The sequence below is a fragment of the Hippoglossus stenolepis genome, chromosome 23 (assembly GCF_022539355.2).
Source record: "Hippoglossus stenolepis isolate QCI-W04-F060 chromosome 23, HSTE1.2, whole genome shotgun sequence".
NCBI lineage: Eukaryota > Metazoa > Chordata > Actinopteri > Pleuronectiformes > Pleuronectidae > Hippoglossus > Hippoglossus stenolepis.
This window is the reverse complement of record NC_061505.1, coordinates 247,029-265,720: the sequence shown is the minus strand read 5'-3', so window position 1 is coordinate 265,720 and position 18,692 is coordinate 247,029. Positions and strand designations below refer to the sequence as shown.

Sequence of the window (18,692 nt, the reverse complement as noted above, 5' to 3'; positions counted from 1 at the left end):
CATTAACAAAGCTAAAGACAAAAAGCTAAGCTAACATCCAGCCTTTAATAAAGCTAAAGACACAAAGCTAAGCTAACGTCCAGTCATTAACAAAGCTAAAGACACAAAGCTAAGCTAACGTCCAGTCATTAACAAAGCTAAAGACACAAAGCTAAGCTAACGTCCAGTCATTAATAAAGCTAAAGACACAAAGCTAAGCTAACGTCCAGTCTTTAATAAAGCTAAAGACACAAAGCTAAGCTAACTTCCAGTCATTAACAAAGCTAAAGACACAAAGCTAAGCTAACGTCCAGCCTTTAATGAAGCTAAAGACACAAAGCTAAGCTCACGTCCAGTCTTTAATAAAGCTAAAGACACAAAGCTAAGCTAATGTCCAGCCTTTAATAAAGCTAAAGACACAAAGCTATGCTAACGTCCTGTCTTTAACAAAGCTAAAGACACAAAGCTAAGCTAACGTCCAGTCATTAACAAAGCTAAAGACACAAAGCTAAGCTAACGTCCAGTCTTTAATAAAGCTAAAGACACAAAGCTAGGCTAACGTCCTGTCTTTAACAAAGCTAAAGACACAAAGCTAAGCTAACGTCCAGTCATAAACAAAGCTAAAGACACAAAGCTAAGCTAACGTCCAGTCTTTAACAAAGATCTACTTCCAGCTGGAGTCTGATTCTCAGTGTTGCTAAGCGTCGAGTTATAAAAACGATGACGAGTAAAGACGTCGTGTTTCTTAGTTTCAAAGTTTATTGTGATTAGAAAACAGTAAGAATATAGAAACCTGAGATCTGGATCAAAGAGGATTTAAAACAGTTTGACAACAGGAGGATGGAAAAATATAGATTTCACACGTGAAGCTACAAATCAGGTGTTTGTGATCCAGCTGATACACCAGAGTCTGGATCAGACCAGATCCTGGACTGTCAGAGGAAGCACCCCAGTCCTGATGGAGAACAGGACTGGGTCGGGATCAGACCAGCACAGACCATCAGATGATCTGGTGTTCAGCCAGTCCAGCAGGTGGAAGCACTGAGTCTGCTGAGCTGAAAACAGAAAGCAGGTTGAAGCAGCAGCCAATTTTTCTTCCATCAGGAAAACAGCAACAGGTCCAGGACCAGGACCAAACTCAGTTAGTGGGAACCAGGATTCGCCCTGGTTTAAAGAGAAGAGACAAGAACAGAATCAAAACAAATACACTCCACTAAAACTGGTCTAAACTGGTGTGAAGTGGGTTTCTGGCTCTGACCTTGGGCCTTCCTCTTGTAGTAGATGAATCCAGCCAGAGATAAGGTCAGACCCAGGATCAGTCCTGAGGTTCCGATGGCGATCTTGTTTCTTTCTGACTCAGGCATGGATGGATCTGAGGACAGAAAGGTAGAAAGACAGGTGAGCAGACAGACAGGTGAGCAGACAGACAGGTGAGCAGACAGACAGGTGAGCAGACAGACAGGTGAGCAGGGGAACACACAGACAGGTGAGCAGACAGACAGGTGAGCAGGGGAACACACAGACAGGTGAGCAGGCAGACAGGTCAGCAGACAGACAGGTGAGCAGGCAGACAGGTGAGCAGGGGAACACACAGACAGGTGAGCAGACAGACAGGTGAGCAGGGGAACACACAGACAGGTGAGCAGACAGACAAGTGAGCAGACAGACAGGTGAGCAGGCAGACAGGTGAGCAGGGGAACACACAGACAGGTGAGCAGACAGACAGGTGAGCAGGGGAACACACAGACAGGTGAGCAGGCAGACAGGTCAGCAGACAGACAGGTGAGCAGACAGACAAGTGAGCAGACAGACAGGTGAGCAGACAGACAAGTGAGCAGACAGACAAGTGAGCAGACAGACAGGTGAGCAGACAGACAGGTGAGCAGACAGACACGTGAGCAGACAGACAAGTGAGCAGACAGACAGGTGAGCAGGGAACACACAGACAGGTGAGCAGGCAGACAGGTGAGCAGACAGACAGGTGAGCAGACAGACAGGTTAGCAGACAGACAGGTGAGCAGACAGACAGGTGAGCAGACAGACAGGTGAGCAGACAGACAGGTGAGCAGGGGAACACACAGACAGGTATTTACCCCAGTCAGTGATCAGAGGTTTACTCAGGCTGGCGTGTTCCACCACACAGGAAATCTTCTCTCCAGACCTGATTCAACACAAGCAAACCATCAGTTTCTGTTGCTCTGACCCCAACTGGACCCAACTGGACCCAACTGGACTCAACTGGACTCAACTGGACCCAACTGGACCCATTTGAACTCAACTGGACTCAACTGGACCCAACTGGACCCATTTGAACTCAACTGGACCTGAGCCTGGACTCAACTGGACCCATTTGAACTCAACTGGACCCAACTGGACCCAACTGGACCCAACTGGACCCAACTGGACCTGAGCCTGGACTCACCTGGGCGTGTACTCCAGGTGGGAGTGGATCTGGTAGAACCAATCACCGTCTGCCAGCTCATCAGTGGAAGTGACCTCATGGGTGACTTCCTGTCCGTCTCTTTGCCAGCTCACTCTGATCAGTTTGGGGTAGAAGTCGTAGACGCTGCAGACCAACATGGCCGGATGTTTGCCAGCTGGTGGCGCCACAGAGTGAAGTCTGACGGAGGGTTTGACTGGAAGACAGATGTTGGTCACGTCAGGTGTGAACTGGATCTTAGAGTCTGTGGTTTGATTATTCAACTGAAAACATCAAAGAATTGTTTCATCTTTTATTTTATTTCATGAAAGAACAAAGAGAAGCTTCAGTCAGTGGCTGTAGTTACAGTGTGTGACCAGCAGGTGGTGACACAGAGCTGAGTCTACCTCCTTCGATATTTATTGTTTGTCTCCAGATTTATTTATGTTCATTTATTATAGAAACTGTCGAGTCTCATTTCAAACTTTAAAAAAAAAAACTTTGTCTCACCAGTTTTTCTTTATGAATCTGAGCTGGAACATGAAGAACACACACAGACACACACACACAGAGACACTCTCACTGACTCACACACACTCACTGACACTCACACACACACACACACACAGAGACACTCTCACTGACTCACACACACACACACACACACAGACACTTGAACTGACTCACTCACACACTCACACAGACACACACACTTTCACACACTCACTGACACACAGAGACACACACACACAGACACACACTCACTGACACACACTCACTCACCTGACTTCGTCAGAGCACTTTTTGCATCATTTCCAACGTTGCGTAAGCAGTAAGCCGCCTTCTGAGCTCTCGCCTGGACCAGATCTGGACCCTTGTTCAATCTCTCAGCGTTCTTCTCTCCAATCGCAGTGTATCCGACATACTTCCCCACGCTGCTCCTGAACGTGATGATCTCCAGTTTGTTGTAATAGTAAGACTCGATGTACTCAATGTCGTTCAGCTCAGTGGAGTTAAACTCACAATTAGTTACCACATAATTCAGGAATCCATCTGAAGAACAGACAACAAAAAAGAGTCAGAGAATGATCCTTGTATTGATCAGTGTGTTGATCAGTGAATTGATCAGTGATCAGTATTTTGATCTCACCTGCTGCGCAGACAGTGATGAAGAAGAGGGAGAAGCTGAGGAAGAATGAAGCCATGTTCCTCTGCTCACTTGACAAACACTGACTCAGTGTGACTGAGAGCTGCTCTTAAAACCAGAGGAAATGATCACATGACCTGAAACGTCACCTGTTACCAGGAAGACAAGTGTGGAGGAAGTCTGCTCAGAGTCAGAGTGTCTGAGGAGTAAAGGTTCAGGACAAAGTTATATCATGTTCTGAAGCTGATCAGGTTTAAAGTTCAGCATCTCGAGAGTTGGATTCTTATTGTCCTCCTGGTCCACGTGAACCAGGCTTCATGTGTTTGTTCCTTTTGATCTGTTTGTGCTGCAGGAGTCGGGCTCCCAGGACCGAAGCTGCCCCCCCGCTCCAGACCCAGAACACCTCTTCTGGTCTGAGGAACCGTTCACACCTGATGTTCAGGTTCAGACTGAACTGAAGAGTCTGAAGCTCTGAAACAAACCAGGTGTGAACGAGTCCTGAAAGTTAATAAACCATAATGAAACAGTTAGTGTATCCTGCATTAAACAAGTCAAGGATTTCATCTCTTGATATTTATCTTCTGCTCACATCAGCACCTTTGAAATCAAAAGAAATAAAAGTTCCCTTCACGTCCTGATGGATCCTGTAAATATCTGTTGGTGGTTTTGGTTTTTACATTTGTTATCGTTGAGCTCACGGTTATGACGACTTAACAAGACTCAACTCCTCATTTCAAACACACACTTCCTTTCAATAGTTTTTGTTTCTCCAGTAACGACCTCGTTCATTTATTCATATGAATCACTTTATTGGAGGCAACACATCCAGCAGTGAGAGGGGTGGGAGGAGTCACACAAAACCTTCTGAGTGTCCTGAATGGAGGGGAGTGAGACCCCGATGATGTGAGGGTGGGGGGTTTGACTCCGCTGAGCTCTTGCTCAGGTGTGTGAGGAGAGATGATGTGGAGGCTGACCTTCTCCACAGAGGAGCAGCTGATCTGAACAATCATCTCTTTGTTCCGGTGGTATAGAGGGGTGTGTCCGATGACATCATCTGTGGAGCTCTTGGAATGGTGTACAAACTGGAACTGGCTGTTCGGCTCATTATCATTATCGGGGGTTCATCCCTGGTGTGATTCAATGATTCAAACCTTTCAGCCCAATCATATATAATAAATATATTATATCGGTTTGTTCTTCCGTTCCTCACCTCCCTCTCTTTCTACACTCACCTTCTTTCAACCCTGATGACATCACAACGGCTCGAAGCACAAAACTGACCAACAACTTTATCACATGACGTCTGTTGTTGTGCACGAATGTAAATGTTGTTGATTTTATAACAGAAGTCGACATCAGGTGGAAGTGGAACAAACGATGAGTCAGGTTTAAATTTACTGTTTATTCTTCTTCACTGTTTAACTTCATTTATAAATGAGCAGAAAGATTTGATAAAGTTATTGATTTAAAACACACACAGATGATATTTATGATCTTTATGTTACAATGTGTCGAAGCTGCAAAAACAGGAGGCAAAAAAAAACAAGACAAAGCTTCAGGTGAGAAAAAAGCAGGAACATGTCATCATCCGCCGCAGCCAATCAGCTGCACTCGTTCCCTTTGATGAGGAAGAAGGTTCCAGCAGCAACACCGAGCAGACCGACGCTCAGACCCACTCCGCAAAAAACAGACGGTCCAACACCGGGCTGCGGCACGTTCACATCTGGAGACACAACACAGATGTTATCTCATGTAGTCTGATCCGTTAACTCTGATCAGGGGTTGGTCAGTTATCTCCTTTAATCTTTCTTTAAAGAAACACTTCTTACCCCAGATTTTGGTCAGTGGTTGGTCCAGAGCTGGGTGTGAAACTGTGCAGCTGTAGACGTCTCCCTGCTGAGCGATGAAGTCCAGTCTGGCCGTCTGTCTGAAGGAACGATCTGTGTTGGGATAGGGAACATTGAGACTTGTTCCTTCAGTCACGTTCTCTGCTCTTGGTCCAGTAGACGTGAACGGGAGCTGGGTAGAAACCAGTCACATGACAGATCAGGGTGTTTTTCCTCCGGCTCCACCACGTCTCTGGTGTAGATCATCGGACTGGAGGGAGGATCTGTAAAGGAACACCACGGTTAGGAATAATCTTCTCACCATTTTAAGTTGGTGTCATATATACAGTAGTTTAGCATCAGGTCATGAAGCAGTTGTGTTTGAAGCAGAATGATCTGAAACAATCGATCCAGAAATAAAACAAAGGTTTGAACGTGACCATTTTAAACTAGTGGCTGGTAACTGGTGACCAGCACCAGTAATAACTTCTACTTACACACAGCTCACACTGGATTTTATTGATTTGTAAACATGGATTATTTTTTGTTGTATTGACAGAAGTATTTGTTTATTTTTACCATTTTCCAGCTTGAAGTCCTTCAAAGCCTGACGAAGGGTTCCCAAGTTGCCTTTGCAGATTTGTACATTGGCCACAGCTTGTTGATAAATGCCTTCCTGGTAGCTCATGTGATCAATGAAACTGGGCTGAGGATAGACTCCTCTGTTATTGATGAAGTCAGCGTACCACATCTCTTCACCATCCAGGTTATATGCGAACTCACCATCAGAGTCTGAACATCCAATAACCGCAAGGTCCTCGTGTAGACCTGAAGACACAAGAGCTGGTTAACTGACTATGGGTGGTTAGTTAACTATGGGTGGTTAGTTAACTGACTATGAGTGGTTAGTTAACTGACTGTAGTTAGTTGAGAATTTAAAATCCTCCTCCTCACCTACATTAATAATATGGCAGCTTCAAACCTTAAAGAGCTCATTGTACCATGTCACCACTTTTTAGTCAGTTTTACTCTTGTTGAGGTTAAGATCAGAGGATGTCAGAATATAAATTATACTAATAAAAGTTGATGGTCTGTAGTGTCTGTCTTACCTTCAGCAGAGACACTGAGGACAAAGCAGAGGACAAGGACGTTCATCTTCATCTTCATCAGCAGCTCACTCACTCTCACTCACACTCACACTCACTCACACTCACTGACACACAGCTGAGCGCTAACTCAGTGCAGCCAATCACAGCGCAGAGAGGACATGATGTCATCAGTGTCCAGGTAGACTGAGGCAGCCGCTACTCTGGATTCTTTAAACAAACTTTATTGTTCTACATAGAACTTAAATCTTTTCACAATAAATGTCTCTGTTAAAATCTGAACCTTTCATCACTTCCTCCACAGCTCAGAGTAACTGAGTACATTTACTCAAGTACTATACTCAGCTACACTTGGGACACGTGCACTTCTACTAGATTTTTAACACAAGAAACATCAATTATAAAAATAGAATGTCACTTTGACTTGTGAAGAGTGTTTGTACAGAGTGCAGAGTACTGTAGTACTTCAAATACTGTGGTACTTTAGAGTACTGCAGTAATCTGGGGTACATGGAAGAAGATGGTTGGATGATTGATCGTCATGTGATCAACGATCACGCAGCTCCTGTGAATCATCACTTCTCTAAGAGTTCAGAGTGGGGGGTCAGACCACTCTCCTGCCTCTCACACACAAACGTTTGTACTTCTATCTTAGTGAGGACTCATTGGCATAATGCAATCCCTAGCCCCTTCCCCCAACTCCGACCTAAACTTAATTCTAACCCTGAAACCAAGTCTTCACCTTCAAACAGTCCTTTGAAGAAGTGAGGACCAGACAAAATGTCCTCACTCTAAGTCTTAAAAGGGTCCTCACAAAGATATAAGGACAGGAACACACACAGAGCCAGTTGGACCACATGATGCCTTCAGGTGTCACTGGGAAACCAGGACTGGATCAGTTCCAATAGCTGAGTTAATATAAGGACTAAGTTTTCCTGCAGCACCTGAACGCAGCGTCTGTGGAATGTCCCCACATTTACTTTCAGTTCAGCTTCAGCAGCCAATCAGAAAAGAGCTGCTAGTGAGTCATCAGTTCCCAGGAGCAGCAGTTGGAGGACTGGAGTCCATCAGTCGCTTCAGTGCAGTGAGACAGATGTCCTCCAGCCAGAGGTGCTTGTGACGTCAGAGCTCTGCTCTGATTGGCTGAAGCCTTCAGTGACGTGTCCTACGTTTTTAATCTGAGAATTCGTTCTGCTCCATACATCCATAAATGTAAAGTGTTAAAATCCAAACCCTATTTTTGTTTCTGAAAAATGTCTACTATTGGGACACTATCAACTTTACCTCGAAATTAAATGTAAAAATATATATGTGTTCTACATTTAACCACATGTGCATGTTAGTCATGTTTCCATGACAACAGAAAGTTGGTGTAAAATCAGAGCTGAAACGGAGAGAACACGTGAAACTTTATTTACATCATTAAAACACATGAAATGGTTCCACCTGGTGGTGACGTGGAGATCAACACCCTAAACCACATCCTGTGAGGGAGTCAGGTGACCTCAGATCACATGAGCTAGGGTTAACCTTAGCCAGGTACGTCAGGTACAGGTCACATGAGGTCACATGACAACACATACAGTCATGTGACGTCAGGTGTGACAGTCAGACAGGTGAGCTGGAGAGGCGGAGTCATCCTGGTCATGAAGTCTCTGTCTCCTCGACTGAATCTCCTCATCTCTGAAATAAACACACATCAGCATCACCGGTGTGTGTGTGTGTGTGTGTGTGTGTGTGTGTGTGTGTGTTACCCTCTGGTCTCTGGTTGTTGTGTTTCCTGCAGGTGAGGAGAGCGGCCGACACACGACATCACTGCTGCACATGGCCGACAGGTGGAGGAGGAGTGGGTGTCGTCACACACCTGAGAGACAGACAGGTACAGGTGTGTCTGACCGCTGCACTGATCCACCTGCAGCTGCTACATACAGGAAGTGACACTGACCATGCTCCGCCCACGCGGGTACACTCTGATGTGACCTTTGACCCTGAGAGCCCTCTGAAGCCCCTCCCACTGAGAATCAGCCAATCCCAGCAGAGGACGAACCAGAGCGCCTGAGAAGCAGACGTGAGCCTCACCTGTCCCGTCGTCAATCACCAATCTGATCAATACATCATCAATGTGATCAATACATATATCTGATATATTAATATGTATACAACAATAGCGACAAATGAGGAATGTATGTATCCGTGTTCTTACTTTGCTTTGGACTGAAAGACCGAGGTGGTCGAACGACACTGAGAACTGGAACAAGACTGGAGAGAGAGAGGTTTGTTTATTTACATCAATAAAACTATAAATGTAACTTAAGTCTTTGTTTCTATACAGATACCAAGTCATGAGTTTTGATACTTTTCTTAAAAACAGAGTCTCTATCTGAGTCAATAAAAAACTGGATTAGAAAAACGATGGTGATAAATTATTCATCGCAGAGGATTTAATTAGCTGAATTAGTTTGTTACCAGTAGTGAGAAGAGAAATCCTGAGTTTGAGCTTCATCACATGAAATGTCAAACTAACAATGTTATTTATGTTTATTATTTCCATGCTCAATAAGATTGTTTTCTTGTTTGTTTATATTTATGCATGTAGGCTATATATAATCAGCTGCTGTTCAGAGCTGCTCTTCACGATGTTGATGTTCTGAGCAGTTCATAGCAGAATATACAGAGAAAATGATCTTTCAGCAGTTTCAATGTTTATCTGTCACAAACAGAAATGCTTCTGTAGAACACCCTATTCAAAATAAAAGCACTACAGTGTTTCTGGTGACTGAATCCATTCATTTGTTTTTAAAAGAGTTTTATTGTGAAATATTTGCAGGAGTGGAAGATGCCAGCTTCATACTGTACACAGGACAACTTTTATACAAGGAAATACTGTAGTTATACCAGAAACCTCAGTAAATCTGTAGTTGTATTAAACGTGAAGAACATCGGGTGATGGATGGAGGGAGAGTTCTCTCTCTCTCCAAGTATCAATGAGTAATAGAATTAGGTATTATATAGTTTTTAATGGCTGGGTATCACGATACTTTTGTAGTATCGGTATACTCTGCAATACTAAAATATATAAAGTTCTGTCACACCAGATCATCTATATCTATATATATCTATATCTATATATATAGATATAGATATCTATATATATCTATATATATATATATATATATATATATACACATATATATACATATACATACACATATACATATATACATATACACATACATACATATACATACATATACACATATATACATATATACATATACATACATATACATACATATATATACACATATATATATACACATATATACACATATATATACATACATATATACAGGCTATAGGGTTGTAGTCACTTGTGACTACCTCATTTACCCCGACACTTGCCGGAGCAAACAGTGGAGAAATTCTTGAAGATGGATGACATAAAGTTGATAATTGAAGTGGAGAAGTACAGGGAGTTGTATGATCCTCAGAACATGTTGTATAAAGACAACGCCAAAAAAGATAAGTGTTGGGACGCCGTTGCAGTTAATGTTGGAGCCACAAGTAAGTATATGCTGTTTTACTACTGGGTCAACGGGTCTCCTAAGTGCAATGCGTTTTCCATCATGGAGAGGAATCACAGGATGACCGGCGCGGAGAAATGCGCGTCCTGTGTGAACCGTCAGGCGGCTGCACGCAGCGCCACGGCGCTGAAATTTCCTTATTTTTCAAAGAAAAGCACTGTTTTTTTCAATGAAGATAACATTAAATTAATCAGAAATACACTCTGTACATTGTTAATGTGGTAAATGACTATTCTAGGTGGAAACGTCTGGTTTTTAATGAAATATCTACATAGGTGTATCGAGGCCCATTTCCAGCAACTATCACTCCAGTGTTCTAATGGTACATTGTGTTTGCTAATCGCCTTAGAAGACTAATGGATGATTAGAAAACCCTTGAAAACCCTTGTGCAATGATGTTAGCACAGCTGAAAACTGTTTTGCTGGTGAGAAGCTATAAAACTGGCCTTCCTTTGAGCTAGTTGAGTATCTGGAGCATCACATGTGTGGGTTCGATTATACTCTCAAAATGGCCAGAAGAAGAGAACTTTCATGTGAAACTCACCATTCTATTCTTGTTCTTAGAAATGAAGGCTATTCCATGCGAGAAATTGCGAAGAAACTGAAAATGTCCTACAACGGTGTGTACTGCTCCCTTCAGAGAACAGCACAAACGGGCTCTAACCAGAGTAGAAAGAGAAGTGGGAGGCCCCGGTGCACAACTCAGCAAGAAGACAAGTATATTAGAGTCTCTAGTTTGAGAAATAGACGCCTCACAGGTCCTCAACTGGCAGCTTCTTTAAATGGTACCCGCAAAACGCCAGTGTCACGTCTACAGTGAAGAGGCGACTCGGGATGCTGGCCTTCTAGGCAGAGTGGCAAAGAAAAGCCCATATCTGAGACTGGCCAATAAAAGGAAAAGATTGATATGGGCAAAAGAACACAGACATTGGACAGAGGAAGATTGGAAAAAAGTGTTATGGACAGACGAATCAAAGTTTGAGGTGTTTGGATCACACAGAAGAACATTTGTGAGACGCAGAACAGGTGAGAAGATGCTGGAAGAGTGCCTGACGCCATCTGTCAAGCATGGTGGAGGTCATGTGATGGTCTGGGGCTGCTTTGGTGCTGGTAAAGTGGGAGATTTGTACAAGGTAAAAGGGATTTTAAATAAGGAAGGCTATCACTCCATTTTGCAACGCCATGCCATACCCTGTGGACAGCGCTTGATTGGAGCCAGTTCCCTCCTACAACAGGACAATGACCCAAAGCACACCTCCACATTATGCAAGAACTATTTAGGGAAGAAGCAGGCAGCTGGTCTGCTGTCTGTAATGGAGTGGCCAGCGCAGCCACCAGATCTCAACCCCATTGAGCTGCTGTGGGAGCAGCTTGACCGTATGGTACCAGGAAGTGCCCATCAAGCCAATCCAACTTGTGGGAGGGGCTTCAGGAAGGGGGGACATTTCTACAGATTACCTCAACACATTAACAGCTAGAATGCCAAAGGTCTGCAATGCTGGAACTGCTGCAAATGGAGCATTCTTTGAGAAAAGCAAAGTTTGAAGAACAAAATTAATATTTCAAATAAAAATCATTATTTCTAACCTTGTCAATGTCTTGACTATATTTTCTATTCATTTTGCAACTCATTTGATAAATAAAAGTGTGAGTTTTCATGGAAAACAAGAAATTGTCTGGGTGACCCCAAACCTTTGAACTGTAGTGTACACACACACACACACACACACACACACACACACACACACACACACACACACACACACACACACACACACACACACACACACACACACACACACACACACCTGCTGAGATAAGACTCCCACACAGCGAGCAGCTCCATTGCAGCTGCACAAACAGAAAACACACCACGTGACCTTTGACCCGACCCACAGTGCATCTCTGCTCCCCGTTCAGAGCCCATGGACCCAGATGCATGATGGGAGCAGGAGGAAGTGGAGCAGATCTGAAATAAAACGATTAAAAAGACATACGTGGATAACTCGCGTGGTGGAGAACGTAACAGATCAAAACATCAATGGTGTAAATGAGTCGTTACCTGGAATCTCCCAGAGAGACGACACTGACGGAGCTGACAGGTAACATACTGCAGTACACACTTCCTGTCCTGAAACACACACGTTACACAGGTCTGTGTGTGTGTCGGTGTGTGTATGTGAATGTGTGTATGTCAATGTGTGTATGTGAGTGTGTGTTACCTGGACAACCTCCTCTGGAAAGCAGACAGCCTCAGTGTGTTGCCTGGCAACAGGCCAGGTGGGTAGGGTGTGTGGCTTAAGTCCAGGTACACCTTGAGACTCCTCCCACCTCGGTCACACATGGTGAGACGGACACCTGAACGTTTTCATGAACACACACACACACACACACACAAGTGTCTGTTCATGCTCTCTGCATGTGACAGATTAGTGCTCATATTATTAACTGAGATATATATATATATATATATTACATTACATTTCATTGAGGTGACGCTTTTATCCAAAGCGACTCACAATAAGTGCATCAACCATGAGGAACAAACCCAGAACAAGAAGAATAGAGAAAGTACAATTTCTTCAAAAAAGCAAAACTACAAAGTGCTATGAGTAAGTGACATTTAAGTGCTACTAAATTGTTAGTTTAAAAATTTTACTCAAGGTATAATCTGAAGAGGTGTGTTTTTAGTTTGCGGCGGAAGATGTGTAAACTTTCTGCTGTCCTGATGTCCATGGGGAGCTGGTTCCACCGTTTAGGAGCCAGGACAGGAAACAGTCGTGATGTTGTTGAGTGACAGCTGTCCCTCACAGTGAGGGAGCAACAAGCCGATTGGCCGAAGCAGAGCGGAGTGAACGGGCTGGGGTGTAACGTTTGACCATGATGTCCTGGATGTAGACTGGACCCGATCCGTTCACAGCACGGTACCAAGTACTAATGTTTTGAAACGGATGTGGGCAGCCACCGGTAACAGTGAAGGGAGCAGCAGCAGGTAGACCTGCCAGAAGGGGGGGGCAGTAGTCTAGGCGTGAGATGACCAGGGCCTGGACCAGAACCTGCACCGCCTTCTGAGTGAGAAGGTGGCGTATTCTATATATATAATTAACATGTATTAACTGAATGAGGAAAGATGGAAAGAAAGAAGGGGTTATTTGCTATGAATAAATGTTCCATGTAACAATATCTTCAAAAAAAAAAAGCTCTTCAACTGAGGTATAGGTATGCAAGTGAAGAAATACAAGTGCAATAAAATTCACTAAAAACTGCAAACAAACTCTGTAAGAATTTCGTCTGAAACTTTAACTTTCTTAAGCTTGAAGAACTGAGCAGACGGAGTTGAAACAAACTCAAACTGTGAGTGGGCACATGGCATGAATCTTACTGAGTTTAGTCCATATTCAAAGATCACGCCACTCATGATCCGAAAGTTCTTGAATCAAGGTCAGGACTCGGGGGTTCACGTGAACGGACGTGTTTTTCTTCTCCACTTTAGTGCCCTTCTCCGGGTTGATGGAGAAAAAACACCTTGGGAAATAGAAGAAAAACAGATGACTGTATTAATAATTAAATACCTAAATTTACAACAAAACACTTCACATCAATCAACATTTTTTACTCAAGCTGCTATTTTAAAGCCATTTATAAGAGTAAAAAGGTAAAATGACAAGCCCCCTAATCTCCAAGTCACTGCAGCAGTGACTTTAGATAATATAAAGAATAAAGTGAAAGTGTTGGATCCAAAAATACACACCTCTGCAGAAACTCCAGGGTTGATGCCAGCTCTGATGGGTAATGGATGTTGAAACAATAATAGCTCCCAAACATCATGCACAGGGCAGAAACGAAGGAGGGGATGTTGTCGTGTACAATGTTTCGATCCACACTCAGCATGAACCGTCTCGAAGAATAACAGGATCGTCCTAACAAACAAAACAAAAAGCACAATACAAAATTAAAACAAGACTTGTCTCCCTGAAACATCACAAAACTATTTGAGCATATATGCTTTGAAATTATCACTATCAGTTAAATTGCTTCACATGAAAATAGAAAACAGTGCATGTGCAGGTTGGGGGAAATAAATAATTCAATAGGCAGAAAAGAGAGAGAAAGAAAAGGAAGAAAGAATAGATAAATACAACATTTAAATAAAATAAAAATAGTAAACTTACCACACACAACAATGGTGAGAGTCAGGTGAACTTGGTCCATCTGTACCTCCTCTGCCAGGCATGTGTCCTCCACATGGCAGAGCATCGAGTCTTGCTTCTCATCAAAGTAGGAAAGCAGAAGCAGCAGCATCTCTTTGACGTCTTCAGAGCAACCACTCAGCTCTCCCCTCATCACTTTAGACTTTGTAACAGCCTGTAAGAACTTTTTGTTCTTGTTCAAACAAACAGTATTCATGTAGTTCAGGAGCCGTTCCCCCTTCAGATCCAAATTCCGTGTGAAAGTTTCTTTGAGCCCAATTCCGGTGAGTTCCTTGAAGTGGACTGCCATGCCGAGTTCGTCGAACCAAAACGGCCACTCTTCCAGGAGGAATTGTACATTTTTCCCCTGGTTCCTCATGCTGTGTGTAGAAAGTCAACTTCATTAGAAGTTTGACCTCCTCTGGATTAGCATCAGTTTGTTGAGACATGATCTTCAGTTTTTCTTTCTTCTCCTGCTGGCTCTCATGAGTCTCTCCACGGGGCAGGGATTTTAAATCCCAGTTAACGCAACCATAAGTGTCCTGGATTGTTGCTCTCTGTTCTGGAGGGACTTCGCCTGTGTCGGACTCATCAGTGCGCTGCTTTCGCTTTCTCACTTTTGGGCTTGTCTAGATCGCTTCACATTCTCGATCCTGTTTTGCAGTTGCTTTACAAGAGAGCGATACCCTGGCCCTATCACATCTCCTCCGATTATGTCTTGAAGAGATTTGGGATATTTTGCCACCATCTGTTTGGCAACTTGAGTAGTGTTTCTTCTACTAACGCAAGAACTTTTTCGTGTCATCTCACATACCACAATCCGGACCATCTCCCTTCTCATTCGTGGACTTGGTCGTTTTTCTCTCTCCAATGACTGCAAGTCTGGGAACTTATCCCACGGTATCATAAATGTATCCACCCAGTCTATATCGGCTGCTGGTTTCAGGAGTCTGGCCTGCAAAAAAACACACAAAAAAAGGAACACAATGTGAATGTTTCTATATTTCTGACTGATCTTTTATGCAGGCGACTTTGGGCACTGGTTGCATCCTGTATTGTACTGCAATACTGGACTTACATCTCAGCTTCCAAGCAGCAAGGACTTTTCGGGCTTGAATTGGCCTCAAGGCTGTCAGCAAATCGGCTTCCTCGATAAACTGAAAATCATCAGATGTCTCCACCCCAAGCGAATTTAAGGTCTCTTCCAGGATATCTTTCATCATCTCTGGAAGGTCAGGCAAGACCTCAGTGATGGCAGTGCGTAGAAATGTTTGTTCCAAGTGAGTCATTTCTGGAATCAAGGAAGAATGACAATAGTTTTCAAGATTACAAATGAAAGAAGAGAAAGGTAATTAGCACATTTAGTCATGTAATACTGTACATATATACAGATAAGAGGAACCTCCACTTTAAGTATATAATGTGAGTGAGGATTTACTTTTTATTTTTGTACATACAGAAGGAAAAACTGCTGCCAATTTCATATTTTTCAAATAGTATTTTATAATTTTTACTAAATTTACATGTGCATTTTTAGTATGGCTTCTCCACCTCAGTGGCCAAGATCGTGTTTATTTCGACAAAACACTGTTTCAGTGGAATGACTTGGTGCCGATTAACTATGTATGATGGTAACGGATACAAATCGACCAAGTCGTTAATGTTCAGACATTGCAATCTTGTACTCTGTTTTGTCACGGAGTACAGATGGTATTCAGAATGATATTCAGCTTTATGTACATCCATCACAAAATACACAGCTGCATCATTTTGAATTAAAATAATGAGAAGTTCTCCAAACTCCATGGACTCATCATTTTTTGACACAAGGAAATTCCCTTTTTTATATGATGTACCTTTATACTGTATGTCTGTGGAAACACTAGTATTGTTTTCTGAAAAGCCAAACTCCCTCACTGCATGTTTAATTGCATCACTGTAAAGGTTGGGGTAAAAGGTACAACTGTCTTTGACTTGCAGAAGATGACTGCGTCCTGGCCCAGCTGAAAGATATGCCTGAAACATCTGATGTCTCTCGGATAAAGTTAGGCAGATGTTTTTAAAGTTTTTCCAAGTGCCTGGCACATCTCTTAAAGTAGCTGTGTTTACTTTCAAAACGCATCCTCCATACTCTGATCAAGGGGCCAAATTTCAAAGTTAGTTCTGGATAGTGCTGCATGAAATGGTGTTTTGGTTTTAGTGGACTCTCAGGAAATAAACACTTTCTTGATTCCAAGTATTCTTGGATTACAATGTCAAGATATGCTACCTGTGACAACGAAATCTTTTGCGCACAAATCATATCAACGATATCTTTAAGCTGGAGAGTTAACTGCCAGACATCATCTTCTGGATTTTGCACTTTGTCACCAATTAATACAGGCAGCAACCTTCAAATTCCAATTCTGAATGGCTTGACCAGAAAGCTTGCCAACCTCAGAGTTGACAGCACAGCTTTGTGAGAGCATCAGATCCTTTATACTTGAACTGCTTGATGCACCGGTTCAAAAGTGAATATGTAAGCCATTTTTTTTTCCTTAATGAAATACTTCAAGTACAGTGCAACATCATAGGATAAGACACCCTCAAATATGTCATGGCCTAAACAAGGTGGGAGACCAGGCTGGCGAACATGAAAAGATTTCAGAACATTGAAAACAGAGTTTACCTTTATGCCTTTGACGTGTTGACTGACTTCAGCTTGTAGATCATCAACAGCAGAATTGCAGCTTTCAGGGGTGCGCTGTGGACCCCATACATTTGGATCATCACCATGAAACATTCTTTGCGTAATTTCACAGTACCTGCAAAAGTACTGAGAACGACTAAAGTTTTCAGTGAACCCACCAATGCTGTGTGAACACAAATTATCGCCAGCAATACAATACAGAGCCCCTTTGACCGTTTCACGACCTATTTTTATTCCATTTTCCTCCAAATCTTTTAAATCCACTAACATCTCTGAGAAAACCTTAGCATTTCCACATTTTTTTAGGTCATTCTCTCCACACAATAATACAAGGGACATGTGATCAGTATTGGACCGCACATGAGCAGGTCAATTTGCCACAGAAAGATAGACTGCAACAACATCCTGGATTTTCAATGAAGTACTGGTTGGACTTAAAGATGTGACCATCACTTATGTCACCAAAATCATCTGAGTCTGTTTCACAAGACTGTTGTGACACAGAATTCTTCCATAATTCTGATTCTAATAAGCTATTTGCGGTTTGTTTGACGGGTATGTAGTAAGCAAACCTTTCTGTCATATTTTCATCATTTCCTAATGTTAGTTTTTTAGGTTCTATGTATTTGAACATCTTTTTGTAAGTCTGAGTTCTTGAATATGTTGTTCTCAGTGGTCCCTGATGACAGAGAGAACAGATCTGAATCCTTCACACAATCACAGATTTTAGCAATAACATCATCTGTTAGACACATGTCATCTTTTAAAAGTGAATGTAGTTTACTTAAAGTGTAATCCTGTCCCAACTCGTGCACATTTTGCATCTCTTCGACAATCGTCTGTACTGTTGAAGCTGGAAGAAGGAGCTGCCCTTGTAATTTTAGGTAGAATAGACATAGATTCCTAAGAAAGGTCTCATTGAAATTCTGTGGCAATTCAATGCTTTCATTTATTGTTGTGTAGCGAGTCTGCGACACACCACAAAATCACTCGGACACCACAGCTCTCTTTGGATCTCTTTTACTGTGATGATAGAACATGTGACAGGGACTGCGTCAGTTCACATCCTCTTCTCAGACTACTGTAAAGGATGCATGAAATAATAATGTAAACCAAAGGACAAAATAAACATCAATATGCCCTGCCTCACATGTCTAACCCATCACAGAGAAACACAATGACTTAATGTGGGTTCACACACAACATTTGAAAATAAATAATGCACTTCACATTCGTTCTATACAAATCCCACAAGAAAACTACATCTCCCATAATGCCGCGGCGCGAGTCGGCGGCACCTCAAAGGAAAACAGCAGAAAACAATGCAGCGCTAACTTTTGAAATAACTCTGAACACTCCTCACAGGACAGACTTGCGCTTTACACACTACAGCTGTCTGTTGTTGCTCTTTCAGAAAGCAGTCACAGCAACATGCACTAAACGTTGGACTGACACTTAGAAGCGGAACAGTCCGTAAACATACCTGTCTCTCTTCCAGCTCCCAGACAGAGAGACAGGTTCCTGAGCGGCACGTACCACAGCGCGACAGGGGGGTTCACAGACCGGAATACAACATATTCACATGGAAATAAAAGGGACATAAAACATTACTCCTTTTGTAATTACTGAAAATAATCTCACAAAGATGTTAGGACTGATTTAGCCTAATCATTGGCTATAAAATAAAAATAAGAAAGTAATGGAAAAACATATCCCCCCCTCCTCTCATTGTCGGCAAATGGAACATCCCCC

The 18,692-nt window shown here is 42.7% G+C and overlaps 2 protein-coding genes, 1 long non-coding RNA gene and 1 pseudogene across 6 annotated transcripts in view; all 4 read right to left on the bottom strand.

Moving 5' to 3' along the window:
* Nucleotides 1-718: 718 nt before the first annotated feature.
* LOC118103061 (H-2 class II histocompatibility antigen, I-E beta chain-like) overlaps nt 719-18,692 on the bottom strand; it is a 37,925-nt gene continuing 19,951 nt past the window's right edge. The window contains exons 1-6 of one of the 2 annotated variants that reach the window (XM_047338954.1): nt 3,549-3,706; nt 3,182-3,451; nt 2,402-2,615; nt 2,073-2,140; nt 1,238-1,351; nt 719-1,143 (exon numbers count right to left, since the gene is read on the bottom strand). In XM_047338954.1, the coding sequence (XP_047194910.1) occupies nt 1,118-1,143; nt 1,238-1,351; nt 2,073-2,140; nt 2,402-2,615; nt 3,182-3,451; nt 3,549-3,603 (747 nt within the window). In that variant the 5' untranslated portion in view covers nt 3,604-3,706 and the 3' untranslated portion in view covers nt 719-1,117. Of the gene's footprint in view, nt 1,144-1,237; nt 1,352-2,072; nt 2,141-2,401; nt 2,616-3,181; nt 3,452-3,548; nt 3,707-18,692 lie in introns of those variants that run through there. The other variant, XM_047338955.1, reaches the window with a different exon arrangement.
* LOC124851364 lies at nt 4,933-6,553 on the bottom strand (annotated as a pseudogene).
* Nucleotides 7,875-8,313, bottom strand: LOC124851368. The gene is made up of 2 exons (XR_007032421.1): nt 8,232-8,313; nt 7,875-8,160 (listed from the first exon to the last, which is right to left on the bottom strand). It is a non-coding gene; the product is annotated as an uncharacterized LOC124851368 (long non-coding RNA).
* Nucleotides 11,939-18,444, bottom strand: LOC118115935. Of its 3 annotated transcripts, XR_007032412.1 has the most exons (9): nt 18,424-18,444; nt 16,920-16,994; nt 15,330-15,542; nt 14,234-15,206; nt 13,813-13,981; nt 13,444-13,586; nt 12,284-12,419; nt 12,124-12,192; nt 11,939-12,030 (listed from the first exon to the last, which is right to left on the bottom strand). XR_007032412.1 is itself a non-coding variant. In XM_047338958.1 (6 exons), exons 4-6 carry the CDS (start codon nt 14,628-14,630, stop codon nt 13,460-13,462), a joined length of 693 nt encoding a protein of 230 aa, XP_047194914.1. In that variant the 5' UTR covers nt 14,631-15,206; nt 15,330-15,542; nt 16,920-16,994; nt 18,424-18,444; the 3' UTR covers nt 13,045-13,459. The 3 variants fall into 3 exon arrangements, 1 of the variants encoding a protein (XP_047194914.1); XR_007032413.1 differs by lacking the exons at nt 11,939-12,030; nt 12,124-12,192; nt 12,284-12,419 and adding an exon at nt 13,117-13,177; XM_047338958.1 differs by lacking the exons at nt 11,939-12,030; nt 12,124-12,192; nt 12,284-12,419 and having other exon boundaries at nt 13,045-13,586.